The 24,736-nt window shown below is 36.9% G+C and overlaps 1 protein-coding gene across 1 annotated transcript in view; it reads right to left on the bottom strand.

Moving 5' to 3' along the window:
• LOC114922299 (integrin alpha-9-like) overlaps nt 1-24,736 on the bottom strand; it is a 92,484-nt gene that overhangs the window by 475 nt on the left and 67,273 nt on the right. Inside the window, exon 13 of the mRNA XM_029283295.1 lies at nt 21,205-21,324. Within this exon, the coding sequence (XP_029139128.1) occupies nt 21,205-21,324 (120 nt within the window). The remainder of the gene's footprint in view (nt 1-21,204; nt 21,325-24,736) is intronic.

Raw genomic sequence — 24,736 nt, 5'->3', positions numbered from 1 at the left:
TTCCTTTTTTAATTTGTAATATATATTCTCAGATTGTTTCACTACTCTATTAATAGAAAGGTACTCATCAGAAAACAAGCAAGATCAGATCAGGCTTCCCCAATAAGATACATTCCAGAAGCGTGAGACATATTAGGTGGAAATTCAAATATATGTATTCCGATACACATGAAGAGTATTGCTGCAGGCAGAGTTATGATTTGGAATTACATTGGGTATGGAAGATTCATGGTCCAGGTAATTATGAACATAAGAGAAAAAGGCATGTTGATTCAGAATACTCCAAATAAACAAACATGCTTCTGAGAAAGTAACAAGCAGAATATGAAGTTTAAAACTCTTCTCTGTTGTTGATCCCACCATTCACATATAAAGAACTGTATGATTTTTGCTTTCCTGTAGCCTGAATCCACAGCTGTTTTCTGATTCCTTTAATTATCACTATTCCTCTATTTACTGACAGTATTGCTCTGTGCTTTTTTACTTTCAAAGATCCAGATTGATACAAGAAAATAAAAATGGCCTTTGTTTTGAAACACAGACTTATAGTCCCTACTTCGTACTCTACGATCAAAATGTCACACATTTAGGAACTAAAAGCACCAAAAATGTATAATAACAGAAAAACAATGTTACAATAGGGTATTCTATTTGATTACGAGAAATGATAGAAGAAGCACTGAAATAAATTGATGTAGGAAATTAACCCCAATGTTAAAATATACTAAAACATTTTCTTCCCTTTTGCAACCTTCTCTATTTATTATCCTTTACATTCTCCTCCATCTAAAATTCCCTTGCTATTTGTTAGAACTTCCTGTTTTTTGATAGGAAAAAGATAACGTTTTTTGGGGATTCTAGGGCTACTATATATATTTTCTCAGCTTACAGTAGTTATTTTTAGTGGGGCTTCAGGAGAAAGGCTGATACTGTACTTCCCCATAAGGCTACCATTTGATGATCTACCTTTAGATTTTGCACAAGAACTCCTTTCTTGCCTAATAAGCAGAGGTTCTTTAGGAGGCACCTGCCCCCTTGGCATTTCAGCAGTATATTTGATGGTCATACCTTGGAATTAAGCGGCTGCTTTAAGAAGTAGCAAAGTGGAAAGGTTTTGCTACTCATTAAGATTTTTTAATAAATGGGGAGTTATATTGTAAAAATTTTAAAAAATTTTCAATAAAAAAAAAGATTTTTTAATAAATATGTACGAGAAGTAATGTAAATAAACTTAAGAGATATAGGACATAGTATTGTTAAGGGAAAAGAAAAAAATGTATTGTACATTATGTTTGTTTGTTAAGAAAAAAAAGGAAAAATAAAAATTAAAAAAAAAAGATTTTTTAAAACCTCCTTCACCTTTAACCATTATCCAAAATTATACCAAGTTTCAGTTTAGGAAAAGTTCAGCATAACTTTTTAAAAAAGTTTATATTAAAAGTATCTCGTGATATTCTGTAAGGAATAAATATTTCATATTCACATTAACTATTTTGGTACAGATTATCCACAAGAGGGTACAGTTGCAAACTCAAGACGTTCAGCATAAATTTTACCTTCTACACAAGCCCCTGAATAATAATTGCACAAGTATCCAATTACCCAGAAAGACTGCACTGTTTCAATGGAGATCATATTCGCTGTGACAGAGAACATCTGCAAGCTTTCTGTTCAGTTTGGAATTGTGGTCCACTATTTTGACTGGTCATTTAATATTAATTTGTGGCTTTGCAAGTTCCCCTCTCGAGTAAAGAAATTGCGTTCTGTAAACAGTTGATTCTTTTCTTCCTTACTGGGGTTTTTATGCCATTCCATAAACAAAAATAATTGCAAGAGATTTGGGTAAGCATTCAAGAGCAATTGCTCAAATGTAGCAGCATGGCATTGAGATCATTAAGTCAATATTTTGTTCATTGTAATTAAACATTTATGTAACTCCTACTGTTTTAAACCTGTTTTCACCCTCCTGCAGTTTGTAATGTTTTAGTGCACCTCCATCAGTCAGATGTTATTACTCTCTTTCCCAACATGGAGTGTATTTAAAATGTATAGTGTATTTGATCCTGCTAAGCTACTGTTAAGTATAGATTTTTAATTGAAAATCTTTTATCGAACTGTATGTCCTACAAAAATTCAGAATTTGAGGGTATTTCTGGTTAAAGGCAATGCTGAAAAACAAGAAAAAATATTATTTATATAATGAACTATGGGGTTGCATATAGCACTGCTGGACATCATGTTTCCATCAGCTTCATTCATTATTCTGTTTATCGTTGAGAAAGTTTGCTTATCTCACAACAATAACAACAATAATAAAGTTGGAAAGGACCTTAGAGGTCATCTAGTCCAACCTCCTGCTCAGGCAGGAAACCCTATAGCAGTGATGGCGAACCTTTTAGAGACCGAGTGCCCAAACTGCAACCCAAAACCCACTTATTTATCACAAAGTGCCAGGGCCGCATCAGCATTGTGGTGCCCTCAGGAGGGGGCAGGGAGGCACCTCTGAATGCCACCTCTGGCACGCAAAAACCTAGGGCACAAAAATGGGCCACCGTGCTGCAAGGCGCAAAAATGGCCATCGCCGCACCATGGGGTGCAGATACAAAGCACTACACCATGCAAGAACGGGGCAGGGCTAGTATCACGTGGGCACTAGCCCCGCCCCATTTGCAGCACGTGTGTGCTCGCGGCCCCGTGCGTGCACGCATGCATGTAAAATGCTTCCCCCTCCCATTTCTTCCAGTCCACCAATAGACAATGGTTGGTGACCTCTGCTCTATCACCTCTACTCAAGTTTGCTAGTCGGCCACTTCGCCTCCTTTGTGCTGGGTGGGGCTCCTGCTCCGGGTGGCAGTGGCAGCATATGGACCTGCTGCTGGCTGCAGTGGCGAGTGTGCCAACAGAGAGGGCTCTGAGTGCCGCCTCTGGCACGCGTGCCATAGGTTCGCCACCACTACCCTATAGCATTTCAGACAAATGACTGTCCAGTCTCTTCTTAAAAACTTCCAGCGTTGGAGCATTCACAGCCTTCGGAGGGGGCGGGTTGTTCCACTGATTAATTGTTCTAACTATCAGGAAATTTCTCCTTGGTTCCAGGTTGCTTCTCTCTTTAGTTAGTTTCCATCCATTGCTTCTTGTCCTGCCTTCAGGTGCTTTGGAGAATAGCTTTGGCAGCTGCAGCACACTGCTGGCTCATATTTAAGTGATTGTCCACTAGGACTCTGAGATCTCTTTCACAGTTACTACTATTGAGCAAGGTACCACCTATACTATACCTGTGCATTTGGTTTTTCTTGCCTAAATGTTGAACCTTACTTTTTTCGCCATTGAATTTCATTGTTTTAGATAGCATCCAGTGTTCAGGTCTGTCCAGATCCTTCTGTACCTTAAGCCTGTCTTCTGGAGTGTTGGATATTTCTGCCAGGTTGATGTCATCTGTTAATTTGATGAGTTCCCCATCTATCCCCTCATCCAAATCATCTATATCAACAACTCCCCATTATGATGGACATTGTGATAAAATTATTATAATAGAACAAATTTTGTAGCTCAGAAAAAAATCAAATGGTTTGCATAATAGAGTGAATTCGATGTACAACAACCTCAGAGCTGAAGCTTGTAATATGTTTTATTACATTAAACAAATAGCCACTTCAATGCCTACGAGAAATAATATTGCATTATGCCTTCTGAAAAATGTATGCTGTTGGAAAGCTATTGCATTAATATTCTAGTATCTGCACTGGTAAATGACTATCTTGCATCAAAAATATGCTGATGTGCTATAAGATCTTAGATGTTTTGGATTAAGCATATTTAAAGGATTTATTCATCTATCAAACCATTCCATTTTAACATTCTCTGAGCCTTAGTATGATTCAAGAGCTCTCAAAACATCCTTTCCCAATCTTGGTACCTTCCTTATGTTTGCTGTTCAGTCCACTAATGTTATTGCTGAGAATTCTGGGAGATATATTCATACAAGGAAATGGCAACTAAGTTAGGCAAGCTGCTATAAAATAAGTAAAAAGCTTGTCTTGTCTTTGGAATTCCTTTCCCATGGATATATTCAAAAACCGAAATTGTGTGTAAGCCATATTATTTCTAATTCCTCTGACTTTTGCTATATAGAAACAGAACAGAGATTAGCCTGAGGACCTGCAAGATGGACAAGAAGCTTACAATCAAATATGACCATTTTGTAAACACAACTGGGTCTCAGGAAGAAACAGACTGAAAGGAATCTATTACAAAAGGTGGGGTGAAAAAGCCACAGGATTTACATCCTAGGAAAAACATTTATAGAAAAAAAACACCTGATCCTTAGTTAGTAGGAGATTCCTGCTAGTAAGAGTCTTTGTATCTGCAATGATATATCTTATCCGTTCAAGTAGAGTTCCAGTTTTCTCAAGAGAAAAGTGAAAATAAAGGCAGGCATTTAACAGTGAGCAACATTTCCATACCTGAAATCAACATTTCATCTTTCAAATATGTAGCACTTGACATAGTGACTGGAGAATAAAATGAAGTGAGAGACCACTGAAGCTAATTTTCACATATTGGTAAGACTGAAAGAACTTAAAGGCAAAATACAGGAACCCCACAATGTATGCCAAAAGATGTGAATGAGTGAGTAAAGAGAACAAAGAACAAACAAAATTTAAGGCAGCAGCTCACAGAAATCTAAAACTAAATGAGAGCAGAATACTTGTGTCTCAGATACAAACCTCAGATAAAGTGGGCTGAATCACTTATGCTGAATCCAGCCCAAAATTACTCTAGAGGGGAAAAGATAAAACAGCCTTCCCTACCATTATGTCAGTTAGATGTGTTGAACTACAGATTATATCATCTCCAGCCAGCATGAAACTTCTAGACAGAGATAATATGAATTTTAACTCCAACATTTCTAGAAGGCAACAGAATATATAAGTTTCAGCTAATGCATTCTTTCCCTTTATTGCTCGAGTATCCATTTTCCCACCACTCCATCACATAATATTCACTCATTTAAGCATTGGGTCCCAAATTTATTGTCTAGAGAGAAGTCCATGGACAGTAAAAAATCAGTGAGCATAGTGGATATACTGTTGTTGCACTGCCATTTTTCAAAGAAATTTAATAAATACAGGAGGACACAAGTGTTGTGTGACGTGCATTCGTCCCTAAAATATGCATACATTTATCTTTTTTTTAATGGCTTGCTGAGCTCTAAAGGTGCCTATTCTTCATACAAACCACATACTTTGAACATTAAAATCTACACTTGCAGTTATGATCAAAATTACAAAAACGCCTTTTAATTTCCTCCAGGGCCAAACAAACAAGAACAAACTATTTCCTACTGTTCTTTTAATAAAAACTGCCGGCTTGCAAAACATCTGCTTCAGAAATTATCACTAAAAGTTTGCTGCAACAATTTCTAGGATTTCTATCATTTCACCATTGGATAAGGAATTTGTTCCTCTCATAAGCAATAAAAGAAGTTGGAAGAGTTAATCAATATTAATGAAGCACGAAATTCAGAATCTATAAGTGATTCTGCTATGAGTCCAGAAATAGAGTAGCTGTAATAAGCTAAGACCTGCAGTAAAATCAAGACCAAAAAATAGGCAGATCAGCAAAGGGGAAGAGATCATTTTCAGTCTGATACATGAAATCTATCTTTGCTTGGTTTCCAATGCAAACAAAATTTTGCATTATTCATAAGTAACTGTTTAGCCTTAACATGCAGATTTTAAGGAACATCTCTAAATTATGATTCATTGTTCTAGCTTCCCTTTAAGATTGAATGTCTTTTCCTCTTTCCTCTTCTGATACATGAATTTGCTTGCATTTTTATTAATTGCAGTTTAACATGCTGTTCACCTGAAGATAAGCCTGATTAGAACTTTCTCTACAATGGAGTATTTAAACTACGCAATAGAATATAATAGTCAATACAATACTTACAGTACCTATTGTACACCTGCTGCTGGCACAAATGGAGTTTTGTGCACTCGCCTGCCACGTGCGGCCCAGTTGCCAACAGGGCATGGCTCAGTACTGGGCCATGGACCAGATGTTGAGGACTCCTGTGATACAGGATTATCTAGCATCTGCCAAGTTTTTGCACTTTTTCCCATTAACTTTAATTAACATACAGGGATATGCTAAAAAAGTCAAGATGGCAGCCATGATAGAATTGAATCTCCACCCATTTCTTATATATATCCCATATGAAAAACTGATGGAATTTTGATGACATTCTCATAGCCAGCATTTTGACTTTATCGATCATGTGCTGTCGGCATCCCTAAATTTGGATAATGTCAATGGATTATAAAAGATGGTGATGAAAATACCTGAAGGGAATTGGACTTAATCTTGGTTTGTAAAACATTTGGTGAAAAATGACAGTTCTTTTTGAATTAATGTTACATTAACATCCTATTTTGATCTCATACCATCATATATAATACACCAACATATTAGTCTGGCTAGGCTAAGAGTTACATTCCTCATGTTACTTACATTACTCAACAGGCTTCCATGGCTGAGGCTGAATTTTATAATTATAATTTTATATAAGCCCTCCAAGGTCCCTTCCAACTATTATTATTATTATTATTGTTGTTGTTGTTGTTATTATTATATACACATATACATGTATGTATGTATGTATGTATGTATGTATGTATGTATATGTATATGTATATGGAACAAAAGACGCATTAGGGCTTATTTTGGGGGGATACCTTATTTTGCGGTTATCCACCCACTCCATCCCACTGTCTGGTTGCTCATGGCCACAACGGGGCAAGAGAGCATGTGTTGCACAGTGCCACCACCACGAGGTGAGGAGAGGCAGGTGAGGGAGTGGAACTGCCCCACACACTCTGCACCCGCTTACCTCAGGGCCTCCGCAGCCAGGCCACTTCCCGCTCTGCAATCTTCCCCTGCCCATTCAATGATCTGGCTGCCCGCCCATCTCTTCCCTTTCACTCATCTCCTGAGCTGGACTGCCACGCTACGGAGGATGGGTGGGGGAGCTTCGATCACCTTGCTTGGTACCCCTCTGCTATTTTGGAGCCAGGGGAGAAGATGGTGAAAGGCCTCCACCATTGCTGCACATCAGCCACATCTTCCACTGGAGGGGCTTCCTTTGGCCCCCAACGGCTCCTGGTGGACAGGGCTGCTGCTGCTAGTGCTGCTGTTGCAAGTCGAGGCAAGTGGTGAGGTATGGGTGGCCTTGCTGCAGGGGCCTTGAGGTAAGCGGGTGCAGGGTGCAGCTCTACCCCCAGCTGCCTTGCCTCAACTCGTGGCGGCAACACCAGAATGCTGTGTGGCCTCCTGCCCCATTGTGGCAGCGAGCAACCAGATGGTGGAATGGAGTGGGGGAGCTCTTAACTAGGGCTTTTTGGGGGGTAGGGCTTATATTAGGTGCACACTAGGGCTTGTCTGGGTGGTCTTATTTTCAGGGAAACACAGTATATATCTAGGGGTATTATGCTAATTTTGCACAGTGCATAGTTAACCTATAGAATTCATTGTCAGTAGTTATGGCAATGAGATGTAATTTTGATGATTTCAAAAGGGAAGTGGAGAGGTTCATGGGAAATCAATTGCTATTCATGTTAACTGTTTACTACTTTCTGAATCATAGGCAACATATCTTATATACTAGTTGCTGCCAAGAGACAGTAAAAGAAGGTTATCACCCTTCAGATTTGTGAACTCCCCAAATATATCCAGCTGGTTACGTGGGACACAAAATACTGGATATGATGGGTCATAATGTCCTGATCTAAGAGGTTTCTTCTTAGATTCTGTCCCTCCTTTTACATAAATACTCATGAATAGAGATACTGGTCAAAACTGACAAGATAGCAGTTAGTGCATCACAATGAAAGTGCATAATTTCTGAACATGCATGTAATATCAACACTCATAGAAAAGGGCAGAGTTTGCATTGTGATGTTCTGTATAACCCGAGCCCTGTAGATGTAGCTGTCCTTATGATTTAAAAGTGAGGTGATTCTATAGCCTTGGATGACCTCATGTTTTAAACTGAGCTATTCTACTCTTATTGAAATAGAGTAAGCAACCAAATTGGTTGTCTGTTTTAACAGATGGAGCAAATATGGTTAGCAATACATCAGATGCTTTTCATTACCTTATAAACACAGGATTCATTAATTTTATTTCTTATCTTTGTATGCTTTATTTCTTAAATGTATATCCCACCTTTCTTTCGAAAGCTCAATATAGCATATGTCAGGTCACCCTCTCTTTTGCCTCAGAGCAACTCTGTGAAGATATATTCTGGGGTGGGGGGAGGCAGGGGAGGTGAGATGAAAGACAATTACCATTTATCAAAAGAGTTTCAGAAAAGGAGGACACTTGAAGAAGGGAAACACATAAAAGGCCAAAATAAAACAGTATTAAGTGGGAATGTCATGTGGTTAAGTTGTTGCTATAATAGTAACTTAAGAAAGCTTCACAACCAGTATGGAAATACAAACTGCTATTTGGACAGATATTTCCACCTCAGGAAAAATCACTATATATTAAAGTCAATTTTTAAACTAGAATTATAATTGTACCAAAAAAACTGTTTTTACACAAGATGCATTTAGTTCAGGTTTGGCAATTGTCTTCTATTCAAATAATTGTTTAGCATGCCAATTCTTATAGTTCTTTTCGATCTATATTTTAATGCCTGTTCAAAGTTCAGCTCAGTTATATAGTGCTTCTTCTTGGTCCTTCTCTGTGTTAAGTCCCTATCATGGATTTAATATAATTTACAGTCTCATTTAGTTAATACTAATTTCAGCTTCTAAAAGTGAACCCTGATTTGTAAAAGATATGCAATATATTCATTTGTCACCTATTATACAATAACTGCCTGAATCGTGAGATGGTCAGCAAATAAATTTGATAAATAAAATAAGCAAACTAAACAGTACTAATCACTGTTTCTCTATTCCCAGCTTAAAACCTAAGTTAGCTATTTGCAATTTCTCAGAAACTTGTTACATTATGTAGAACCTACATATCTCTGCATAGAAGGATTTTGCTAACTAAAGAGAAAAGAATAAATATTAGTACATTATTCATAATCAGTATCAAAATGTCTAATAGGATAAATAAACCCAAATCAGTGACACCCTGAAAAATGAGCCTGAGTTGATAGTTTTGATTTGCAGAGAGAGATAAACAAGCAGAATAAGCTCACTGGCAATCTGAATTCAACATTTAAAAAAGGCCAATATCCACATCCTTACTAGAATAGCAGCTATCATAAGGAGCTAAGAATTTCTTATAAAATTCCAAATGGCTCCCAAGGAATTAAAAAAAAACTTGACCCTTTACGTCATTCAGTCCAGTCCAAACAGTCTCAGGGCAAAGCATCATTTTTGACAGAAAAGATTGAGCTAATGAAAAGGCCTGGGTAGGAGTGCACGCTCAGCTACAAAAATTTAATAGGTAACTTTGGGCCAATCACTCACTCTCAATCTCGCTTACTTCACAGGTTTGACAATCTTCCAAGGCGGTCTGTTTCTACCTTATTTAGCTTGCTTACCACATTCAATCCACTTCAATTCTGTTTTCAAGAGCTAGGGGAAAGAGACGTGTGTCCTATTTTTTCATGACAGCCCTTCAGCTCTTAACATTCCCTTCAATTAGCTAAGCATGCCCAGTAATTTCACTCTTCTGATTACTTTCTTTGAGCACACTCCAGTGTGCCTGAGAGTTCCTTAGAGGAGCATGAGGCACTGTACTTTAGGTACAGCCCTGCTAGTCCAGAATAGAATGGAATTATGACGTTTTATAATTTTAACTCAGTATTTTTATTAATTATGATCATTTGTTAATTAGTAATAACAATGAAACTGGATCTCAGTGGAGCTGAAATTCATGAGCAGCTTGAATTTAAAAGCTGATCCCTCAAACTTTTGGCTAGGCAAAATCAAATTTTGCCACATTTCTTGTGATATGTTAACTCCTATCCAGCATAACTACACTGCCATCTACTGCATTTTTTGAATAGAACTTTTAGAAGGAAGCATTACATTTCTATTTGGAGTATAATAAAATGCAATTTGGAATTCACTCAAATGAATGTCACAGTCAAAAATATACAAATACCTAAAATATTATGCAATTTTGGATTTTAAAGATCTTTTGTCTCTTTCTTCCCCATACGTATCATGTATAAAAATAGCTTATTCAGACCAAAAATAGACAGCTAGATTAAACAATAATTAATCACTACAACAAGAAGAGACAACTAAAGGCTTAAATGTCCACTGAACTGCCAACAGAAACAGCTCAGGAAAGGTTAAAGAAAGGCACTAAATGGAAAAAGAACATCTTTCCAATCTTAAAAATGTAGCAAACAGATTTCTGAAATGGAACGTTTACAGATAAATTGGAATTCCTAGTTTCAATGCAAAGAGGAGACCAAATGTACTAGGAATATGAAACTCTGAACTTAAATGTGGCATAGCATAACTAAGTATCATTACTGCCAACTGAACTAATGTTCAACTGGTTGTTTAACTGTAGAGCTGTTATACATACAGTTTTGCAAGCTACATTGACAATTCCTAATGGAAAATCTATTTATTAATTAGTAAATATGCATAGTATCCTTCTTTTCTTGTGCATATACTCAGTCTCACTTGGAAGTCATGCATGGTGATAGTTATTTGATGTTTGTGCATATCATATATTTTGGCCATCGCTTTGCCAAAAGCTATCTCCCAATTTTCTGAAAATGTTCTTCTGAAAAACAACCTACTGTTTTTGTACCTCATTCTAAGGATGCTTGGCAATGTCTTTCAAATTCCTTATGGAAGGACATTTGCACTTTTTCGGAGAAAAATGTCATGAGGTTAAAAAGAGTGCTTTGTATTCTGATATGCTTTCCTTTAAACCTTTGTAACTTTGTGGTCCTCCAATCTTTCTCAATTTGTAAAGAAAAGGGGCAAAAAGCAGAAATTCCCTCATGCATTCAACTGACATATGTGAAGCCAAGGGCAGATCAGACTGCTGGGATAAGGAAAGAGGAGATCCTCTTACAAATCCTCCATGTCATCTCATAACTGAAGTACTATAGGAACTCCATAAGGAATTTCACAATTTCACTGACATGTCCTTTTTTTCATTTTTGAGGGATAAAAAAAATGAAGAGCATTATTTTTTTATTAATTTAAAGACAAGTCATTTTTTTAAAAAGCCAATGAAAATCGTCAGAACAATACTTTGTCCCTTCTTTATGAGTTTATGTGAATGCGGAGAATTGTATTATTTAGGTTCTCTACTGATCCCACTTTAAGTATATAGGTACTAATGGCAAGTTCAAAATTTAACGGTTTTCCATCTATCAAGCACTTTTTCTTAAGAGTATGAAAATTGGAAATAAAAACATGCTGTTTTATGCTGCATTCTTCCTCTCTCTCTTTATGTCTAGTTTCTGGTCAGAAGTCATGACTTTACTTTAATGCTGGTTTACTGGCTACTATAATCTATAATAAAGGAGACAAGAGGAAGGACAGGATAGCATGGTTTTAATGGTTTGCCTGTGGGCTTCATAAATTTTTGACTAAGGATCACCCGTTCAATTTTTCTTTTGACCTTTGTAATCAATATTGTTTCGGTTATTATTTTTGGGCAGTAAGCCCACTCCATTCAAATTCCAACTATATCCTGACTGTATCATTTTTTAGTCCTTTTACTTCTTCTAGATATTGGACATGACCTTTTCAAATCCAAGGTCTTCTACAGCCTTTATGAGTTCCATCCCTTGTTTTATTTTTTCCTGAAACAAACTGGACTTTATCTCTGAATTAAGATAAACCAAACTCCATTTTACAGATCAAAATTTGTCATCAAATTATCTACAGCAGTGAAACTGGTAAAAGAATATGAACTGTTCCCTGCAGCATTCAGAAAAGAGAGTATTTGTTCCAAATATGTTTTTAAAATTGCCCAAGAACATTCATACTTCATTCACAAATCCAAGCTGGAATACAGTGGTAGCTAAATGCCACTGTATTCATCCAGCATATGATTTAATGAATATATTGTTCCTTTTGTCTCTTGACAGGATGCAAAAATATTTTTAAAGGACCTCTGGCATTATTTAGGACTTTATATTCAAGCTAAACTTTAAACGCTATTAATGAGATCAAGCAAAGGGTAATACAATTTAATTATGGTCCATTTTTTTGCCAAAAGTATATAACATTATGGAACATTACATCTGTTCTATAATTATCGTATTAGTATGAGCAATTGCTGTATATTTGGTTCACCAATGATAAATATAGATCAAAGAATATGTTCTACTTTTCAAAACAATGTACTTCTGAAACAATTATTTATTTTTAAAATGCATCTGCTGCTTTAGTTTATATTTCTAGAAGTTTCTAATCATGTAATTATTAGCACTTTTTAATTTGACATACATATATGCCTTGGCTTTAGTTCTTAAGAATTCTAGTCATTCTGAAAAATTGCTTACCCCATAAAATAACTTCTTGCTTGTCAGGAGATTATATATGTTTATATGATGCAAACTAAAAGCTAAAATGCATAACTGGCTTCTGATGTACAGACACCCCCCCCAATTAATTACACTTTAAAATCTAATACAATGTTTACCCATATGGTTGCAGAGAATACAAACAGAGAGAGAGAGACCTCCAACAAAGTCCCATTGCTTGTGGGGGAGAAACTGCAATACCATGAAGGGTGGGAATGATTTGCTCAGACTCCTACTTATATTAAGGGGCAACTGTGCACAATCAATTCTATTTCTCCAAAGATTTGTCAGAGCATTGTACAAACGAGGAAAAATCTATGGTGTTCATTTAAGCTTTCCATATGCTGAAGAAATTTATTGGGCATTTTCTTACTTATTGAAAGGAATTCATTAGTTATTGAAAAGAATTCATAAACTTCAATAGGAAAGACAAAAAGTCTAGATAATGGACAAGGCAGTGACTGGAGACAGTAAAATCGAAGAGAAAGAACTGGAGAAAATCACAAAATACAAACACCTGCAAATAAAAATAGAACTGGAGTAAAAGTAATAAAAGATAGTACCAATAGTAATAAGCACCTTGGGTGCAATCCCAAAACAGCTGGAGCACCATTAGTATTGACAAAATCACCATCAGTCAATTGCAAAAGGCAACTTTACTTGGAATAGCTTACATTTTGCAACAATATATTTAATACCATCAAACAACAACATCCACCTATTCTAGGCCCTGGGAAATGTCTGTGAAGATTCTTAGTCATCCAGGTCACAGCTGTCCCAAAGATGCTTTTTCACGAGGGAACTGGACTTTATTCCTTTTCTTCTCATCCAAGAAGCTTCTTCAGCTCTGACTGGATGGTCGGAATGGGAAGATTTATATTCCTTTCAGACAGCTGGTATTTGCATTTTTTTAGAGAGTCGTTGAGGCCACTGGATATTTATTTGTGTCATCAGATTCACCTGAATATGAAACAGGTGTGGAGCCTACTTGGTTCTGTTGAAAGGACTGTGTTGTAGACTGGAGATAGATAATGTTGTATCCCTCTCTCTGTTGAGAAAGGGCTGTTCAATTTTGACATAAATGGCCTCTTTGACCCCTCTTTCTAACCAGCAGTTCTATTTGTCCAAAATGTGGACTTTGCTGTCTTCAAAAGAGTGGCCTTTGTCTTTTAAATGCAGAATCTTGTCCTGATGGGTTTGTTCTCCTATGTTGTGCCATGTGTTTATGAAGTGGTTGTTTCCCCAATGTACAGATCTGCACATGGCTCACTGCATTGTACTGCATATACTACATTGCTCAGTTTGTGTCTGGGTATTTTATCCTTCTGCCTTTTTGTATTCTTGGGTTTGAAGTGTGCACATATGTTGTATTGGCTGAAGATCCTCCTGAGCTTTCCCGATATTCCTGAAACATATGGAATGACTACGTTGCTTCATTTGTTGTTTTCTTCTTTGTTATGGAGGAGATTCCTTGATGTGTTTTAGTACTTTTTGTTTCCCATCTTTGCTGGTAGGAAGGCCTTCGGCTCAGTAGTGTAGGTTTCTGATAGCTTCCATTTTGTGCTCCAGTCGGTGGTGAGAATCAAAATGTAAATATTGATCTGTGTGTGGGGATTTCTGTAAACTTCAATGTTAAGGATTCTGTCTTCAAGGAGTATAAATTCTTCCATTCCCCACTATCCAGTCAGAACTTTCAACAATTTCATGAAGGCTCCACACTCATTTGCATTACTTAGGTGACCCTGACACAGATAAACCTCCAGGTGGTCTCAACCACTCTCTAAAAGAATGCAAATGACCAGCTGTCTGCAAGGAGTATAAATCCTTCCATTCCCCACCATCCAGTCAGAGCTAAAGAAGCTTCTGGATGAGAAGCAAAACGTCTTCAAAGAAAAACAAGGAAGTCCAGTTGCCTCATGAAAAAGCATCTTTGGGAAAGGCGCTTGGGAAGGATGTGGAATAAATGTCCATCATCTGCCTAACAGTGCAACTCTCCAATAATTTTGGACAATTTAGAGCAGTCATGACCAACCTTTTGGCTTGCCTGGGCTGCATGAGTGAAGAGGCATTAGCTTGGGCTGCATATAAATTATATAATACTGTTAATGTATATAAATAACAAACTTCCTTTATTTTTAAATATTTTTAATAAAATATTATGGGCTCCTTTATTAGTTACCCAGGACCGCATGTGACCGGTGAACTGCAGGTTGGATAGACTTGGAAGTTTTTAAAACATTAAAAATAAACAATCATAATGACAATACCAGTGGGAACAAACGAAAGCAACCTGGGTTAAAAGGAAACTTTTATCTTCTTTGCCAAAGGGCTGGGTGAGAAACTAGACCTTCATCGCTCTCCAAAACACCAGCAGGTAGGGCTCAGTCAGATCTCAAAGAGAAACCTCATTTCAGAGATTTGGTGTTGTTATAAAGAAGGTGTGTGCTTCCAGGATCCCAACAGTTAGTATTGAGCCATCCCTGCCAAATCCAATTGATAAGGCAGATACTATAGGAGATAGTTGGTCCCTCAAGTTACCAGGCCCTAGGTTATGTAGGGCTTTATAGATAATAACCAGTATTTTGAACCACATCCAGAAGCAAGTTGGGCACCAGTGTAGCTTGCAGAACAGAGATAGTAAATAAACCTACTAAAGTATGTTCCTCACTGAGTATGTTGCTGCTTTCTGAACTATTTGAACCTTCTAGGAAATCTTCAAGGGTGGTCCTGTGTACCACATGTTGCAATAGGCAAGGTCACCATAGAATGAATGGCTGAATTGACTCCCAAATCTGTGAAAAGGCTTAACTGGCACACCAGATGAAGTTGGGCAAAGGGTTTTCTGACCACAGCTGTCACTTGCTTATCTCATAGGAGCTGCGAATCCAGAGAAACTGTCAAATTGAGAGTTTCTTGAATTGGAAAGTCCCACCCTATACAAAGTCAAAAATGGAATAGACCCAAATTTGGGTGGTCCAGACATTCACAGCCATCTAATTTTGGTAGGGTTGAGTCAGCAATGGTTCCTCTCCATCCAAATCAATACAGCCTCAAGAACTGGATCAGAAACTTCATAGGTTCACATGTCCAGTCTTGAATTGAATAACTGGGTATCAGCAACATAATGAAGGTATTGAACCAAACTCCAAAGCTGTGTTCCTCCTCACTCTTCAACATGTATGACAACTGACATACAGTTAATTTAAAACAAAGTCTTTGGGTACTATTTTACTACATGAAACATGTTTTGTAATTATTAAAATCCATTATATTCTGGAGATTAAAAAAAAAACAGAGTTTAAAATAATTGGCTATCCAGATTTTTTTTTTTGAACCTCATACCTATTTTATGTAAAATGAAGGCTGGTCGACAGAAATGGATTCTCTATATTCTTTGTAGATCCTTCAACTTTGGAAAAACAAATTTAAGGACTCAATTTTTCCTGTGTATTTAACACTTGATATTATTTCCAACTTTAATGAGTTCTTACAGACATAGACAGTGTATTGATGATTATAATAAAAACATAGCATATAAAAGTTTATGCACATATATATGTGTACAAGCCCTTATTTTTGATGTTGCTATCACTGTTTTTTCTTTTTTGATTCTGTTTAATTAAAGCAATAAATAAAAGCAAAAATATTACAATAATCAATTCAATCATATTTCAGTGTAAAGATAGTAAGTTCATAGAAGTGTGCATAGAACATAGAGTTTTCTGAGTACTTTGAATCTACAAAAGAGGATAAATATTAACCATTAGACTGCTACTTTCCTTTTTGAAAAGTATATATTTAATGAAACTGTCACCACAAACTGCCAAGACAAGCTGAATGGTTCAGTTGCAGATCCATATGAACACTAATAATTACTAATACTTCAATTGTGTCAGTATTTATTATTGATATAATTATTATAATATAATAATTGGGTTGGTGACATGCATATTTGATTATTTTTAATTGGTAATGTAGATTGCTTTGTATTATTCAGTTATATTTTATGGTTATAATTTAAGTTCAAAACAATAGATTTTCTTAAAATAAATTAAGGCTAAATTATATTAGTAATATGGGATATGTATGTATATAGATAGATGATAGATAGATAGATAGATAGATAGATAGATAGATAGATAGATAGATAGATAGATAGATAGATAGATAGATAGATAGATAGATAGATGATCTCATCCTATGTAATCACCAGATCAATTGGACAAAAACAACCATAATCTTCAGCCAATTATCCTGCTGATTGGTGAATTCCAGGTGGAAAAGGCTACATTATACTACATGAACTATTTTAGAAAGTAATATTTTGACTTTCAGAAAAGAAAGTTAGACAGGAAATTCAAATCAGGAGGATTGGACAGAGTCAGAGCATAAGCTGGAAGGATCTGATTTTCTTTATTTTTATCTTATGTTGCACTGTTCCATTTTTGCATAGGTTCACAGAAAATCAATTGTAATTCTCCTCATAGTACAGCTATAATTCACTTTCTCTTATATTTAGAATTCTGCATGAGCTTTTCAAGCTGGACATTGTACAGTAGAAGTCAAGAAGACTTGGGTGTCAGTATTTTAACTATGTTTTGGTTCAGCTATGATAAAGTAAATGCTGGGTAACTTCAGATTAAAATGCAAAGTAAAAATATATCTTTCATTCTGAAACATCTGTGACATACTGTATGATGTCACTGCACAAAGGATGCAACTTAATACTTGCATTAACATTGTCCGATACAAATATGCAAGTGGGATTATATGAACTTACTATCTTTACACTGAAATATGATTGAATTGATTATTGTAATATTTTTGCTTTTATTTATTGCTTTAATTATTGCTTTCTCCCTCTAAATGTCTGTATTCCCATCTCTATGAGCAATGCAAGGTGAAGTTCAGCTTAAAGACTGTAACCAAATATAAGCAGCTTTCCAAATCTAAAATTCTATGTGTGAGAGAGCAACTTTATAGATTAGATAGATTTTACAACTGCTTATTATGTACCATTAAATTGCAATAATTAAAAATCATAAACTCGAAACCATTTATGACAGAATTGCAACAGTATGTTTGCAATATGAAAATAACAGTAAACCACAAATAGGCAAACTAAACTTATTTTTTACTTAACCTGTTTGGGAAGAGTAATGGAATTTAACTGTCCCTTTGAGAAATTGCATTCACTATACACAGTATGAATGTTACTAGTTAAAATCTACTGCCCTAATATATACAATACAAAAGCATTCTGAAAGCAAGCAAGAACCATGTTTAGGAAATTGTGCCAAGCTAAAATAAGTGAAAGTGAAAGTGATTTTGATATATTATATTTTATCCAATATGAAACAAACCAAGATCCAAAATAGGTTACGAGATTGCCGCATATCAATTATTTTTGAAACAAACACTTCTATATCAAATGGATTATTTTGAAACTCCTCAGCTTAAATCTGCAGATTACTCACTTTGCTTAATTTGGGGATAGATCAAGCCAAGAAATATATTCTTAAGAACCAAATTATTCACCTTCAGCCGTACTATGCAGTCTACACTTTAAGAACTGTTTTACAAATCTAAAACAGGGGTTCCCAACCCCTGGTCCATGGATTGGCACCAGGCCATGGCATGCCGAAACCAGTCCACGCAAACAAGCAAAACCCCATTGGAGGGATGCAGGCAGCAGATGAAACCACGCCCCCTCCGGTCCATGGAAAAACCTCTCTCTGTAGAACTGGTTCCTGGTGTCCCAAAGGTTGGGGGCTGCTGGTCTAAAATATATATAAGGCTGCTATAGCAGGCGTTAAATTACAGACCACAGTAAGAGCACTACTGTACTTTGTTCTGATCACTTAATTTGAAGAACATTCTCTATTATCTCTATAAAAATTAAGTTGATTGCTTGAATCTTGTTTTTGAAAACTCTGTAGCATAGGAATATAAACTTAAGTTTAAAATAAGCATCATTTCTCCAGATATAAGATAAAACAGCCCCATTTGTTTGTAAGGCTATAACCCTACATTTAATAAGTTGGAAGGAGTCCCAGTGATTACAGCAGAGTTCACTTCTGAGTAGACAGAGGCTGAGGTTTGCTATTCTGTTACCAAATAGACTTTCCTTAGACAGGGGAAGACCGACTTCTGATAACTATATTCAAGTACAAAATGACTGGCCCATGGTCACATATGTTGGCAGAGGCTGGATGTTGATTTCCTGGGCATAAAGAATTGTGTTGTTGTTTTTCCAACTATATTATACTTAGTTTAAGACATAGACTACAGAGCTGTTGTGTTTTCTGTCTTGAAATGCTAAGCAATTGCTGCTGAAGATTCTTGGGAATTATGGCCATTAGGGAGCACTGGAGAATCAAAAAAAAAAAAAAAAAAGGACAATAATATGGAATAAGAAGTTCCAGGTTATATCTGCCTTCCATGATGGTTTCCTGATATAGGAAATAGTACCTAACTTTCTTCTCTAAAGTTGCAAGTCAGATAAAGAAATGGTTTTTTTTTAATCCTTAAAAACAGGCTATATAAAAATCACTGGCAGAATAAATGTAGATCATTTCCCATTTCCCAAGAATGTAATATAACATGAGGCTATGGAGAGGGGGAAATGGATAAGTTAGGAAGCATTTATAGTGAATCCTTACTCTCATGTTCATTTTTAAATTGGCTGATCTTCCACAAAGTTTAAAGAATTTTCTAAACATAAAAATATGATGTGGGGTATTTATAAGAAGAGTGCTTTGATCGTTTTCCTAAGCAAGTCCTGTGTATTTAGGGCTGACACTTTTCTAAGCAACTTCATGACAAACACAGTGAAATGCATGATTTGTTTAATTTGGGCAAAAAGACTTTCATGTATTCAAGATGTGTTATTAAGAAGAAAACTGAAATGCTACTGGAATCTAAACCACATGATAATTAAATTAGAGCCTCTTATGATTTATCTGTACAAATTTATCTATTCAATGGAATAACAAGGCATATTTTGTAGACTTAAGGACAAAAAAATACTGCTGCTGTGAAATAGACCAGAACCATAACATTTAGGTGATATGTGCAGCCACCTTCTAATTCTTAGTTTCCTGAAGTGACATCATTATTAGGAGTTTGCACCAAGCACAAAATTTGGCTGAGATTCTGATCAGCAAAAGAATCTTAACCTCATCTGGAAATACTACCAGTCTATTTAAATATTCCAGCTGTGTTGTCAACAGCAGTATTGTTTTCCTCCATGGTAGCACTGTCTATTTAGGTAAGGGACTACTTTAGCCTCTTCAAAGACAGAAAGCTACTTCCATAAATAAACAAAATACAAAAAATTGTGTATGCCTATCTTCTGTTACCAGAGCTTACTGAATTATATTATTATGCACTGCCATTCAGAAGGATCTGAAGAACTTGATGACTTTATCAGAAATATGAAACAAGCCCTGCTCCTGAGTTATGTGTATGTGATTATCATGAAGCTTGTACAAAAGTGGAATTATTACATCATAAGCATGTTATGTCACTTATCCCGCCCCACCCTGCTGATACAGTACCTACCTGATTTTAACTGAGAAATTTGGAGATTGGTCTTCAGTTGGTTAGATCTACAGTACTGTTAGTTGAAAGAAGCAGTCTTTTCTGTATGAGGAAATGCTTTTGAGCATATTTTTAAATGAAAGTAAGGGCTGGGTTATGTCAAGAAAGATAAAAGTAGGTTAAATGCAGTGTGAATGGGTTATTTTAGAAATTTGCATGTTAAACTCAAGGAAACAGAATCAAAGATAAATTAATACAAAACTGAATGTCCAATACAAAAAGAGCATGTTGAAGAGGATTGAAGACTGAATTGAACTGAACTGCAGAACAACATAGAAGGAAGAGAGAAGGGGTGGTAAGGAAGACAAGAACAGAGGAAGTAGTCATTGAATGAAGTTAAGATTCTGGGGGAGGGAGTAAGAACTTTAAAGAATAAAACGTGATTCATGATTTGGGAATGGATATGGTGGAAGTAAGGATGGTTTCAGATATGAGGAGGCATATAAATGGTATTATTTTTTTATTTATGAACTGCACAGTCATCTTGCCTCAAAGTAAATATGAGCCAATGACTATTTCTCGAGGGCAGAAGTACACAACACTGTCCTTAACTTGGCCCCAGACCACCAGAAAATCAGGCTGTGCTTGGTGTTTTCTGATCTGTGATGGCTCAAGCAGCACTCTCTGGTTCACTTCATTGAAGAGAAACAACTTCATTTCAACTGGCTTCTGTTCAGACTGTTAGGAACGCCCTCTTCCCTCTGGTCAGTTCTCAATTATTTTTCACAACCATACAAGTTCACTGAAGCAACAGTAAAGCAATGGCTCTGTCACAGGCTTAGATGTAAACATGAACAGACACTTTCTACAATGCCAGCCATGAAAAATCAGTTTATGTGGAATCTGCCATAACATGTTCCTCTTTCAAGGTTCTGACATAATTTTAACAATCCTTCAATTTCCCAGCAAAGAAAATGAAAACACAACCTTTTGTTCTGAACTTTAATGATCCTGGTATATAAGATTCTTTGCAATTAATGGATGCTAGAGAGCCTATAAGACCAAAAAACACTTTAAGCCAAGGCCATGGCTAATCCTTTTGTCTATGTTGTGTCTGACAGACAGCTTACCTTCCATAGCACTACAGCCAATAACAGGAAGATGAGAATTCCCACCAGTAAACTGATAGCGATGATCCATCCAACCACATAACCACGAGGCTCCAGATTGTGCAAGGCCTCAAAGATCACCTACAGAGTAAATAGAGGGGGGGGGAACCATACAGTTAGTCTTCAGTACTCCCCATGACAGATATGCTTCATTAGATCCTCTGGCAATAATTCTAAAAGCAAGATAATAATGTCAAACTACAATTACAACATCTGACTACTTTCAAAAGTATTTTTAAAGGCCTTGTATGAAATCAAAAGTACAACTAAGATGGAATGCTTCATTCTTGATGATTCTATTCTGTTGTTTTCCACCCAGAAGTGAAACTCCATTCAGTATCTGTCATCATCAGAATGCAATAATAAGATAGAGATTAATTTCAATGGGTTTACTTTAAATTTAGCAAAGTTTGGAACTTCCTCCTAGTTTCTATCCTGGTCAGTCTGCAGACTATGTCCACAATATTTGTAGATATCAAGTTCATCTTGTTTTGAAAACAGGAGAGGAAAGGAGATCAACCTGTCTCCCAAGGTCAAATTCAATGGTGAAAAAAGTAAGATCCTACATTTAGGCAAGAAAAACCAAATGTACAGGTATAGTATAGGGGGTACCTTGCTCAATAGTAGTAACTGTGAGAGGGACCTCGGAGTCCTAGTGGACAATCATTTAAATATGAGCCAGCAGTGTGCTGCAGCTGCCAAAAAGACCAACACAGTGCTGGGCTGCATTAACAGATGGACAGAATCAAGATCACGTGAAGTATTAATACCACTTTACAATGCCTTGGTAAGGCCACACTTGGAATACTGCATCTAGTTTTGGTCACGATGCAAAAAAAGATGCTGAGACTCTAGAAAGAGTACAGAGAAGAGCAACAAAGATGATCAGGGGACTGGCAGCTAAAACATATAAGGAACAGTTGCTGGAATTGGGTATGTCTAGTCTAATGAAGAGAAGGATGAGGGGTGACATGATAGCAGGGGCTGTCACAAAGAAGAGGGAGTCAAGCTATTTTCCAAAGCACCTGAAGGCAGGACAGGAAGCAACGGATGGAAACTAACCAAAGAGAGAAGCAATCTAGAACTAAGGAGAAATTTTCTGACAGAACAATTAATCAGTGGAACAACCTGCCTCCAGAAGCTGTGAATGCTCCAACACTGGAAGTTTTTAAGAAAAGTCTGGACAGCCATTTGTCTGAAATGGTATAGGGCTTCCTGCCTGAGCAGAGGGTTGGACTAGATGATCTCCAAGGTCCCTTCCAACTTTATTATTATTAAGCTTATGTCAGGAAAAAAGTCTATGCCACTATAATAGACGTTTACTATAAATTAGAAACAAAGTTTTATCTATTTATTTATTCAATTATATAGCTACCCATCTCAGCAAACAAGCAACTCTCCGTGCCATAAAATAAAGCTATACAAACAATAAATACCTAAAACTATTATCATGATTAATTATAAAAAAAATTAAACCACAAAAAGACTCTAAAAACAGCAAGAAAAAATAAACAGCAGACGGAGAGTTATTAATGATAACAGAGTCACTTCAAAAGTTTTCTTGTATCCTGAACGTCCCAGGCTTGCTGGTGTAACTAAGACTTAAGAGACTTTTGGAAGCTCAAATGATTGAGACCAAGCTTAGGAGGGAGAAGATTTTACAGCATGGGGACCACAACAGAAAAAGCCCACTGTCTAGGGCACACTAAATGTAATTTACTAGTTGATAGTATTCATATCATGCATACTCTAATAAATCTGGTGGAATGTCAGTCCCTCGAATAACCTGGTCCTGTGCCATGAGGGGCTTTAAAAGTCAACGCCAGCCTCTTGAATTAGACCTGGAAACAAATATGTAATCAACACAGCTTGTGAAGCAGAGGTATAATGTGTGTTCTACCAGAAACACACACAACTGCTCACAGTTCTACATTTTGCACCATCTGAAGGTTCTAAATACTCCCCGGTATCCCGGTGTAGAATGCACTTTTGTAATCCAACTAGAAGCAAAGAATGAGTGACCATGATTACATCCCCTCAATCTAGAAACAGGCACAATTGCCACACAGTACAAAGTTGTGCAAATACCCTACTAGCCATAACTGCCACCTATTCATTGAGTAGGTGTGGTGAGTCCAGGAAAACCTCTAGACTGTACAGAAGACTTGTGTAGGATAGCATAATCCCTTCCACCACTAAGGCCAAATTTAGAACTGTAGGACCAGGGTACAATGAAGCCTGTTGCTCCTCATCTAGACCCTTACACCCTCCAGAAACTGGGATAAAATATCTGGAGCATTGCTAAATTCACCATGAATGGAAATGTAATGGAAATGGAAATCAGCATATATAGTGCATTCAGAAAGTATTCAGACCCCCTTCACTTTTGCAAATTTTGTTATGCTGCAGCCTGATTCTACAGTTGTTGAAATTCATATTTTCACATTAATCCACACTCAGTACCCCATAATGACATAGTGAAAACAGAATTTTAGAAATGTGTGTATTAAAAAGAAAAACACTGAAATATCACATATGAAATATTCAGTTCATATTCAACAACACTTGGAATTTAGCTTAGGTGCCTCCCATTTCTCTTGATCATTACTGACATGTTTCTACATCTTGATTGGAGTCAACCTGTGGTAAATTAAATTGATTAGACATGATTTGGAAAGGCACACACCTCTCTATAGAAGACCTCACAGCTGACAATGCACACTGTAGCAGAGCAAAAGCCATGAGGGGAAAGGAACTGCCTGCAGAGCTCAGAAACAGGATTATTGCAAGGCACAGATCTGGGGAAGACTATGATAAAGGTTTCGCTGCACTGAAGGTTCAAGAGCACAGTGGCCTCCATAATCCTTTAATGGAAGAAGTTTGGCACAACCAGGACTCTTCCAACAGCTGGTTGCCCTGTCAAACTGAGCAACTGGGAGAGAGGGGGGTTAGTAAGAGATATGCCCAGAACTCAGTGGTCATTTTGAGCTCCAGAAATCCTAGGTGGAGATAGGACAGAGTTCCAGAAGGATAACCATCACTGCAGCCTTCCATCGATCTGGGCTTTATGGCAGAGTGGCTAGATGGAAGCCTCTCCTTCATGCAAAAAGCATGAAAGCCCACTTGGAGTTCTCAAAAAAAAAAAACACCTGAAGGACTCTCAGACTATGAAGAAGATTTTCTGGTCTGATGAAACCAATACTGAACTGTTTGGCCTCAGTTCTAAACATTATGTCTGGAGGAAACCAGGCCCGCTCACCACCTGCCCAATATCATACCAGCAATGAAGCCTGATGGTGGCAGCATCATGCTATGGAGATGTTTTCCAGCAGCAAGGACTGGGAGACTGGTCAGGGTTTAGGGAAAGCTGAAGGGAGCAAAGTGTAGGGATATCTTCAACGAAAACCTGTTCCACAGTACACAGGACCTCAGACTGGGCTGAAGGTTCACTTTCCAACATTACAATGATCCTAATCACACCGCCAAGATAACA

This window comes from Protobothrops mucrosquamatus, unplaced genomic scaffold (genome assembly GCF_001527695.2).
Source record: "Protobothrops mucrosquamatus isolate PMUCROS unplaced genomic scaffold, P.Mucros_1.0 scaffold48, whole genome shotgun sequence".
Classification (NCBI taxonomy): Eukaryota; Metazoa; Chordata; class Lepidosauria; order Squamata; family Viperidae; genus Protobothrops; species Protobothrops mucrosquamatus.
The sequence above is the reverse complement of the archived record's forward strand: the minus strand, read 5'-3'. Positions and strand labels throughout refer to the sequence as shown.